This window comes from Sceloporus occidentalis, unplaced genomic scaffold (assembly GCF_023333645.1).
Source record: "Sceloporus occidentalis isolate IW3139 unplaced genomic scaffold, rSceOcc1.0.p SCAF_173, whole genome shotgun sequence".
Lineage (NCBI taxonomy): Eukaryota > Metazoa > Chordata > Lepidosauria > Squamata > Phrynosomatidae > Sceloporus > Sceloporus occidentalis.
The window spans coordinates 118,166-128,731 of record NW_028317153.1 but is presented as its reverse complement, the minus strand read 5'-3'; the positions used below and the strand labels follow the sequence as shown (position 1 = coordinate 128,731).

The 10,566-nt window shown below is 45.8% G+C and overlaps 1 protein-coding gene across 2 annotated transcripts; it reads left to right on the top strand.

The window, feature by feature from the left end:
• The first annotated feature begins 791 nt into the window (after nucleotides 1–791).
• LOC149279261 (oxysterol-binding protein-related protein 2-like) lies at nucleotides 792–10,304 on the top strand. 2 transcript variants are annotated; one of them, XM_089501364.1, is made up of 13 exons: nucleotides 792–828; nucleotides 3,293–3,425; nucleotides 4,234–4,309; nucleotides 5,379–5,513; nucleotides 6,706–6,803; nucleotides 6,907–7,089; nucleotides 7,887–7,994; nucleotides 8,404–8,493; nucleotides 9,113–9,236; nucleotides 9,348–9,470; nucleotides 9,598–9,721; nucleotides 9,922–10,012; nucleotides 10,202–10,304. In XM_089501364.1, exons 1-13 carry the CDS (start codon nucleotides 792–794, stop codon nucleotides 10,302–10,304), a joined length of 1,425 nt encoding a protein of 474 aa, XP_089357490.1. The 2 variants fall into 2 exon arrangements, with proteins under 2 accessions (XP_089357490.1, XP_089357489.1); XM_089501363.1 differs by having other exon boundaries at nucleotides 9,113–9,263; nucleotides 9,354–9,470.
• Nucleotides 10,305–10,566: the final 262 nt, after the last annotated feature.

Here is a 10,566-nt window from a genome sequence, read left to right as displayed (position 1 = left end):
GCAGCCCGGTCTATAGGCGGAATTTTAATTTTTCTAAGTGCGCTTGATGTTTGATGGCAGAAATTGCACAGCTGCAGAAAATCTTGGGCTTAATTGGACATTTTCACAATTCCCTGTAATTGTCATTGAAACAGAATAAACATATTGTTTGCATTTTGTCTGCCGCCGGGAAATCTATTTTTTTTTTTTTCTTTTTTTTTTTTCTTTTTTTTTTTCTGTTTTTATATCTGTTTTGTGTGATTTGTATTTTGGAGATGTCATTTGCCCCTTTTGTCCCCAGAGAAATTAATGTGACTGTTTGGTCAAAACTTGTACATTTCCATGGTAACAGATGGTACCAGAGATATGGTGGGGAAAAAGAAAAAAAAAAACGCTTGACAGAATAAATAAATTAAAAAAAAAATCAGAAAAAGGTTGCTTAACAGAAAATACATTATTTAATTGCTTCTTCTAATAACTTTTGCAGTCCTGAGTTTTGAAATGTTGTGGTATAGACGTGTGTTGAGTATCCCACAGCTTTTGGGGTGTCTTTCTCCAAAAGTCCATTTAAGTACAATCCCCATTATCCTCAGCCAGCCAGAGTGGCCCCGACCTGCCAACCTGACAGATATTGAATGGACTGTTAGTTGGGTTTAATACCCCGCTTGCTAATGAGTCTCTAATGATTCTTTTATGTTTCAGCTCGTATCAGACGTTACAAAGACGCATCGGGGGATCCATCACTTTAAATACCGAACCCCGAGAAAATGCGCTAGCGGCCGGAGAGCGGCTGAGAGAGGAAACCGACAACGATGAACGGCGACGACGAGTTCTTTGACGCCGTAACAGGTCGGTAGCGGCAGATGTGTGTTTGCCTACGCGAATATTTCCCTTTCTTTGTGATTTTTTTTTTTATCTGCCAGCAAGAAAATAATAAGATAATAAGGGCAAAATGACCTTTTATTTATTTATTTTTTTAAATATTGTTATTTTTCTTTGTTTATTTACAAATTAATATCTGCCCACACCATTACATTTTATACGCCGTGAAATGCGGACCCCTTTTAGAAAGCTGAAAAGAAACACGTTTCGCGTTTGTTGTCTTTTTTTTAAAAGAAAAAAAAAATTGCAAAATCTTCACAATTACAGCAAGCAGATTGTAATACTGATTGAGAAATCGGAATGAGTTTGACCCTCGCAGGTATCCTTATCCCCCCCAGCTGCCCCCCATTGCTCTTGATATATCTGTATTTATTTCAGTATTTTCTAAATCGGATTATCTCATTTAAACCAAAATCTTTTCTAAGAAAGGATTCCAGGCATTGAATGGGTCGAGTGTCAGCTCTGAGGCACGCGGCTGCGTAGAACAAGCCAGGTCTTGCGCTGCTGGTGTTGGGTTACCGGGTGTTATATACGCCGCTTTGAGTAACCCGAGGAGCTTGTTCTCCTCTCGCTGCGAGGATCTGCGGGAAGGATGGACTCCGGCGGATCACTCCCAGGTGTGATGGCAGTCAGCGGGGATTGTAAACGCTCTCAGGGCGGTAATGTTACGCTCCTTATCTGTGTGTTTGTGTGTTTATGCTGCGTGCCAACAAAAACACTCCGACACATCGCGTACAACACAAGCCTCGAGCGCGAAAAGAAAGCTGCGTTTACTGACGAAGCCCTAATGGTACCTCTGGAAGATGAGAATTAATAATAGATTATTATCCGAGGAATAAGGGGTATAAACACGGTCAGATAGTTACCCCGGCAACAAACCAGCGTTCCCCGTCTCCCGCGTTACATGACACCAGCTTGCTTGCTTCGCCTTTGTATGTAAAGCGTGTTCCGTTGCCGTGTCGGAAGCATCGATTACAGTAAGTGCCGTAAAGATAGAGGGTGCACTAGCGGCAGGTTAATTTATCTGACATCACAAAGTGTCCTTTTTATGAAACATTAAGCACTTGATTGGTCCACGGAGACATCGGACGTAGTCTTGGAGTCACAAAGGAATGTTTCCCCTTTTAGTGCAAATTTGGACAGGTTTGGACAACTTTTTTATATGTTTTTTTAACCTGTTTATTTGCTCTGCAACGTGAGCTCGTAATTTGAGGTTGAATGTTAAAAATGTGGAAAGGATTAGTTACCCGACCCGGTTCTGGCTACACCCATAACTCTCAGGCAGCACTCGGCCCGCTGGAGGTTGGGGCAGGTAAGCAGAATGAGCGACTAGAGTTGGGGTAAGAAGGTAGATTTCTCCGCAGATAAAGTCCGCCGGGAGACCCCCGTCTGTGTATACGGCTAAATTAGCCTCTTATAAAAACTCATTATTCTTTCTCGTCTTTGCCTTTCTTTATCTAATTAGAGAAAAGTGAGGAAATCCCTCGGCCATCTGGAGAGTCGGCAGCTTGTAGGCAAGCGTTTAGCTTTCAGAGCGGGTTTTGCTGAGTGTTATATAGACGTGTGCCCCCTCTTCTCGTGCCCCCCAATACTTGTCTTGCTAAATGCCCTCCTGTGTATTATTCCCTCCTCGTTGGGGAGGGTTGTCCCCCCCCCCCATCTGTCTCTCCGTTTCTTGTTATGAAAATATGAAACCCCGTTTTGCAACCTTTTTTATTTTTTATGTTACAAAAAATATACATATATATCTTCCTTCTGTTTATATACGAAATATTTAAATGTTAAGCGTCACATCTTTAAAATGTAAACATTGTGGGGGTTTTTTACATTTTGGCTCAAAAGTAAACAGCGGATGTCAGTAAACTTTGCGCTGGGATTTTCCTAAAGTTTATCCGTTTATCGTGAATCGCCGCATGCAGAATTTTTTTTTTTTTATTTCCCGTATATTCGTCGTAATTTTTGGGGATCTTTTGTTTTTATTTCCATTTTAAATAAAAATGTTGGAAAAAACGTTTTGCTTTCACCCAGTTTGGGGATCGTGACGCTGAGTGCGTCTTGTGATCCATCGAATACGGTACGTGCCCCAAGTTGGAGTCTGGCATTTTACTTGCAATAATTTTGACAATTTTCTTTCATCCCCGTTTTAATTTTACTTAATTTTTATTTAAAGAAATGCATTTCTCCCGGCTCTGGCACATCATAGGTTAACTATATCGGGTGCAGAGAGGGAGAGACGCAGCCTTGACTGCTGTTAGAGTAACTGGGGATGGACTTTATCTCTGGCCTGATTGCGTGGAGTAGTACTCGCTGTTGCACAATTTCCAGTGCTTGTAAAGAGAAAGAAGTACTAAACCTTCACATTTAGAGACGCGTCGTCGGGAGGTCAGAGCCGGCTGCCTGACGGCTCCCATGTCTTCCTCCTCCCTCGCAGGCACCGAGTCTGACAATTCTTCCGGGGAGTTTGCGGAGACCAGCCAGAGGAGTGCTGAGATGACGCTCGCAGATCAAAACTCCGCGGCCAGGGGGGAAAGGGGTCCGCAGGAGAATGGAGTGAAGAAACACCGGTGAGTTTGGGGCAGAAATTTCACATTTATACAGGGATTGGGTTTTTTCGCACCTCGACGAGCAGTAGCTGGGTCTATCGAGTTCCCTTTGCTTAGTAATTAAAAATCTGCTCGGTACCCAAATACTCTCGGTGCCCCCCTGCCTGTGACTGCAGTCCGGTGGGGCTGATACAACACATCGGATGTTCCCAAAAGGGGACGGGTTCCCAGTTTCCTTGTATTTATCTCCAAATAATTTTCCAGGACTTTCCCCTTTTGGTTGCCATCGCAGTAAATATTTTTCCATGCCAGCTTAGTTTTCAGACGGGGGTCCCTGACTCCTCCCCTTACCTGTCCATCACGGGAGACCATCTCTACCTGGGAGTTCAGAAAGTAAGGAGGACGCGTTCTGTTGCGCGGACCTTCACCTCTGTCATAGAGGAAATGGGGGCATGAATAGAACGTTTTATAACACCTTATCTCCCAGTAAACCGGGTATTTCCCAGGTAACATTAATTACCCCCCCCGGGGGTATTGGCTGCTGCTATAGGTGATTGTGTAGATTATCAGATGTGTTACTGTTACGGGGTTCAACAAGGGTCATAATCTAAAACTAGATGGTCGGAGGCTATGATGTGATGAAAGGAGGTTTTACTTTACTGAGAGGGTGGTAGATAAATTGAGCAGCCTCCCAGCAGAAGTGGTAGAGGCTAATACAGTGAGGGTATTGAACATGCATTTTTACACTGAATTAATGAGTTGCAAAATGATTACTATTTTTTTTTTTTAAAGCCGTATTTTGAGCATGTGTCTGTTCTGTGTCCCCCAGGACCTCCCTGCCGGCCCCCATGTTTTCCAGGAATAATTTCAGCATTTGGAGCATTTTAAAGAAATGCATCGGTCTGGTGAGTTCGAGAACCCGTTTACACCTGTGTTAAAGTAAACGCTAAAGAATAGAAATGGGGTTTATAGACAAGGAGATCCTCGTGGGAGAAAGCGGCCCTTAATCTGAATTATATAATAATGATGAATCCGATATATCAACAAACCTCAAACAAGATCCGTGTCGCTGGGAATGCGGCGTCTTGTTATCCCGATATAATACTTCTCTTATTTCCAGAATCTTTAGTCTGTACTGGCGCCCCCTATAGGCGGTGGTGGGGTTTGATTTAACCCTGTGGATGCTGGAGCTTTATCACTCGCTCAGAGGGTCACATCGCTCCAGCTGGCGAGTGATAAGAGATCGTATGTAGGGTGGGGGGACTGTTTAAAGGGACAATGGTCGGCCTTTCTAAAGACGTATATCAAAGTACTCCGTGAACCCGTAATATACATTCTCCAAAGAATAAAAAGACTCGCCTGACGTCAGAACCGCAGCCCTGCAGTCGCCAACCTTCTTCTCGTCATTGATTGGCTGCTGATTGCGCCGGAGCTGTCGGTCGGCGAGCGTGTCACGTGCATGGAAAATAGCCTGGGGGGCAACAAAATGGATATGGGGGGATTCTCCGGAACCCCCCCAATCTGCAAGGGGGAGACGCTATAAAAGTTTAAAGGGACCCCCCAACTATCACACGCATTAACGTGGATATGATGACTGGGGTGTCCCTTTAAGGTTGTTGCAGTTGATGGCGTATAAGGCTAATATCCCATGACGGTAACGGTCTGGAAGGGGTTAATGCGGACTACAGCAGGGTATTTAAAACTCCGATTTCTTCTGCATTTCTGCTGAGATTCCGGAGACGCGTTTGATTTGCCCCGCGGTTGCATGTCGGCAGGATGGGTTTTTTCATCCCGTGTTACTGAATTTTAATGTGTTTCTCGCTAACTTCTTTCCCAATAAGAGAAAATATATTTTATTTGTGAAATGCTCGGTCTGCGCTCCTGGCAGAGAGGACTGGTGGCTCCCAGGGGCCCCCAGCAAACGACTGTTTGTTTTTCTTTTTTTTTTCTTCATTATGCTTTATGTGCCTCCAGGAACTATCGAAAATCACAATGCCGATCGTCTTTAACGAGCCCCTGAGCTTCCTGCAGAGAATCACAGAGTACATGGAACACACGTACCTGATTGACAAGGCTTGTGCCTGCGCGGACCCACTGCTCAGAATGCAGGTCAGTGCGAGCGGCTGTCGGGGTAAATCTGTATCGCCGCGGAGTCCGTGGCTGCTGGCACGTGGCGGAGAGACTCTCGGTCGGAATTATAGCTGGAAACCAGCGCTAATTGCCGAGCGGATCCTTTGAACACAAGAAGTAATGTCTGTACCGGAGGAACGGAGAAGCTGCAGCCTGCCGCCCGGGAAGCTCATTAGGTGGAATATTTGAATGTGCCAGGCGGTGTTAGATTAACCATTCGGCAGCGTTCATATTATAAATTTATTGTTTTATATAGCGCCTTCATGTTCAGTAGCGCTGTACAGTGGGTAAACAGGACATGACAAGTAGCATAGAACATAACAATTTGCCTTACAGAAACAGCATGCGAGGAGGTCCCTGCCCACAGGAGCTTACAATCTAGAGATGAGGAATTACGTGCGTATGCCCTTTGGAGGGGTAAATAGGAGTGTTGGTTATCTGAACATTCTAGATTAGCTCCAACAGCTTGCAATCTCTTTCCGCTTTTGACCGTGCTGAGTGTGACAGTCGCAGGCGTCGGTGAATCAATAGCTCCCGGGTTCCAGACGGATCTCATGGTGTGTATAGATCTCAATGAGGCGTTTGTAATGACTTTAACCCTTCCCTACCCGTGAGCAGTGCTGGATTAAGGGATTTGTGGAAGGGTTAATTTCCAGCTGGTCTTCTAACTCGCGTTACGTAAAGCAGAGACTGAGCCCAGCGGGATGTTCCTCCTCTTTATAACGATTAATTTACTATTGCAAAGGGTAAAAATCATATAATTCGCTATCAGAGCCACTGTTTGAGTGTGGCGTTCAAACTCACACTTGGCTCACACTGTGGAGGAAGCTGCAGCCCCACCTGGCGTCCTGCCTGCCACGTCACGTTGGAATGCTTTCGCATCCAGGGAAAGGAACGGCCCGACGAGGAGGGATGATTATTGGCAGCCCCGGCGGCTCCAACTATTATTACAAAAAACAAAGATTTGCCAAGTTTGCTAAAACGCGTTGGGGGTTAACGTCACATGACCCACAGGAAAGTGTCTTTTTAAGATAAACTTGAATATTTCACCCATTGTACAGCGCTGTGGAATATGATGGTGCTATATAATTCAATAAATAATAATAGTCCGAGCCTCGCGTCCTCCCGCAGAGAAGCGTGTGCTCATCTATCTCCCGTTTTCTCTTTGTAGAGCGTGGCTGCTTTTGCGGTCTCTGCAGTCGCGTCTCAATGGGAGAGAACTGGGAAACCATTTAACCCGCTGCTGGGAGAAACCTATGAGCTGATAAGGTGAGGCAGAGGATAGTGGGAATTGGAGTCTTGTGACCCGGTCAGTTCTTGTGCATTTTTATCATGCGATTGTCTCTTTTTTTTATTTTTTGCCTTTTTCTAGGGAAGACTTGGGGTTCAGGTTTGTCTCCGAGCAAGTCAGCCACCACCCCCCGGTTAGTGCCTTCTACTCGGAGGGTCTCAATAAGGACTTCATCTTTCACGGCTCCATCTATCCGAAGCTGAAGTTTTGGGGGAAGAGTGTGGAGGCCGAGCCGAAAGGAACCAATACCCTGGAGCTTGTGAAGTAAGTCTGGCTGGTTTGCGCTATTGAGAAAATAATGCCCTCTTCTTGGTACTGGCCTTTTCTTTGTTTGGGTAATAGGCTTAGGATACGGAATAACCTCACCCGGGTGTAGTAGTAGTAGTTCCATAGAATACACTTCCAGAGGTGTTGGTGCAGATCAATCTATTACTTTTAAAGTGCCCACTTTCTATTAATATTTGGGTTGCCAAAAATTGCCATATCATCGTTCCCATATTCTGCCCTTGTGATGAAGACTGCTGTGTCCTGACGGCTCCCCGAAGAGTGACGTGAAACAAGGTGAGCTCAGGACAGCCAGGTGGATACTTGGCGGTTAGAGGCAAAGTGTGCCAAGGACAAGTGAAATGAAATAATTATTAAATAAATGCCGTAATGTCCCTTAAACTATAACACTGCCGGTAATATAAATCAAACCAGACAGAGGACGTCAGATTCGAGCGCAGGTTCAAGGGGCATCGCTCTTGGAGAGAGGTTACTTCTAAGATATGAGCGCTCCGTGTTTCGTGTCGCTCCTGAAATGTCAGTGTTTGGGAAGAAATACTCTTTGCCCACGAGAAATTGCTTGTGTTTTTTCTACACATGCCCGTTCCTGAGCAGGAAGCTGCTGTAGTACAAAACAGGAAGTCAGAAGTGCGCAGAGAAATGCCTTCCTCCTGCCGCTTCCAACAGGAAACCCCGCAACGGGGACTCCGTTATTTAAAAAGAAATAGAAATTCTGACTTTACTGACAGAGACCGAGAAATAATTGTTGAAAGTAACAGCCAATGTGCCCCCTACAGGCACCAAGAGGCCTATACATGGACGAACCCAACATGCTGCGTCCACAATGTGATCATCGGCAAGCTGTGGATCGAGCAGTACGGCACGGTGGAAATTGTGAACCACAGGTAAAATTTTATTTGCAAATCAACAGATTTAGAGAATTTGGGCATCCAGTGGGTGGCAAGCAGAGCAGGCTGTCTGTAGCCGCATGCATGCATTATTATTATTATTTATTGTTTTATATAGCGCCATCATATTCTGTAGCGCTGTACAATGGTTATACAATACATAGATATATATACATTCCATATGGAGGCTCTAAAGACCTAAAGTCATGTAGTTTGTTAGGATTTATATATTCTGCTTATTAATGACCGATGCAGAGGATATAAAATTATCCATAAAATGATTGATGGATGACACTTTTATAAAGGCCAGGATGATAGCGCTCCAGCAGTGAATGGGTTATCGGTATTTGGGGGGCGCAGGGACCCCTGTCATAGCTTTTAACCAATTTACTATTTGTCCCCACAGAACTGGAGATAAATGCATCCTGAACTTCAGACCCTGCGGCCTGTTTGGGAAGGAACTCCACAGGGTGGAAGGATATATCCAGGACAAGAAGTACGAGTCGGACCTCTGTATCTCACACACACACTCTCTTCCCGCATTCTCTCTGTATTACAAATGCTTTCTTCTTTATTGTTACACTCCCTCATTCAAGGTGTTCTTTCTGTATTGCCCCTGGCGTAGTCTGCGACGACGTATTACAATGAGGGGCAGTTAATGGTCGGGGGCACACAGCACCCTAGCTTCTTCCCCGGCGCCCCCTTGTGCTTATTACCGCCGCTGCTGATTCTGCACTCCAGTCACGGGCTCGGAGTGTCGCTTCCGGTCCCAAATTAATTGGAGTAGGCAGACCTGTGAGCGGCAGCCGCTCCATCCCGTCAGGAGCCGCAGCGTGCGTCTCGGAAGCTCCGCGGGGCTGCAATTACTGAGCGCTCGCTGCTTGTCGTGCGGGGAGGGCACAGTCGGCTCGTGAAAGGCTGGAAGACACCATCTGAAACTCGGCCCGCTTGTTATCTGGATATTTGGCTGCCGTCAGTCCATCTGTCGGTCTGTCTGGTGTTCGAGTTGCTCTCTGAACCCCTCCGTAGGGTATCGGGTAAAACGCTTCGTATTTGGTTCTGATTTTGGAGTCCGATTTTGTAGCTCTTGATTGTTTTTTGGTTTTTTTTTATAGTAAGAAGAAGCTGTGTGTGATTTACGGGAAGTGGACAGAGTGTTTGTGGAGCGTGGATCCAGCCGCTTACGAGAACTACAAGAAATCTGACAAGAGAGGAGGTGAACAGAAAAAGCCCAAGCAGGTAAAGGGTGTGAGCGAGGGTCCGCGCGTCCCCTGTCCCCCCCCGTGTCCGTCTTCTCTCTTGCCAGAGCCCAGACTCTCACTTTATCTGTCTGTTGATTTTCATCGGTAGAACGAGGTGAGGTCGGAGGAGGACGAGGAGGACAGCATGCCGGAGGTGCAGGAGACGGTGCAGGTCGTGCCTGGGAGTAAACTCCTGTGGAGGATCACTACACGGCCACCCAATTCCTCCCAGGTGAGGAGTGGTAACCGGGAATGCCTCAATACCCCCGACATATGTCTCTCTGCCACCATTCCTTGTGTCGGCTGTTATCTGTGTGTCTGATCCTCTGCCTTTTTTAACTTTTTTTTCTCCATACCAGATGTACAACTTTACCAACTTTGCCATGGCTCTCAACGAGTTGGATAAACAACTAGAAGACACTTTAGCGCCAACAGACTGCCGCCTGCGCCCAGATATTAGGAGCATGGAGAACGGGGACTTAGGTGGGTGATGAGGACAACTACCTCTTGCACTACAGCCTTCCTTTACCCTTGTAGCATGTTTTATCCCCAATACTCAGCCAGCCACCCCCTACAAATCCTCTCCCCCCTTCTATTGAACTGAAACCTGGCATTAGTCACAAAGTGGAAAGGGCAGACCTAGGGACTATGGGTCTTGACATATTTTTGGGTTTCGCCTCCAGATCAGGCCGGTAAGGAGAAGGAGAGATTGGAAGAGAAGCAGAGAGCGGCAAGAAAAGAAAGAGCCCAAAACACTGAACAATGGAGAACGAGGTAATAGAACTTCAGGGGCTTCTTGGTAGCTGAGTAGCAGCCATGTGTAGATACGGGATTTGCCCCCCGGTTACTTTGAGTAAGAAGACAAGGACCACCCTTGGAATTTTTGGGGGCTCCTCCGCTCCAACCAGCTTGTATCGTCAGAGGATCAAACACTCTTAAACCTCTTTTTCGTTTCTTTCGTAGATGGTTTACCCAAGGAAATAACCCGCACACCAGAACGTCCGACTGGCTCTATACAGGAAAATACTTCAATAGAAATTTCACGGACTGCCCTGATATTTATTAACGCTTCTCCCGCTCCTCGGGATCCCCGTTTCACCTTCAGACTTAAAAGTCATACGGACATTTGCACCGGAGCGTCGGCTCGCTAACTGTGTCTACGGCTAAACAGACATATATATATATATATAAATATTCCGTAGGTTTATTTTTTGGGGAGATAACGGAACAATTTAAGGAAAACTAAATTGTATAGCAGAGAGGGGGATTATTTAATTACTGCGGGTTGCCAAAGAGAAACGCATTAGAAATTTCTAGGTTACAAGAAA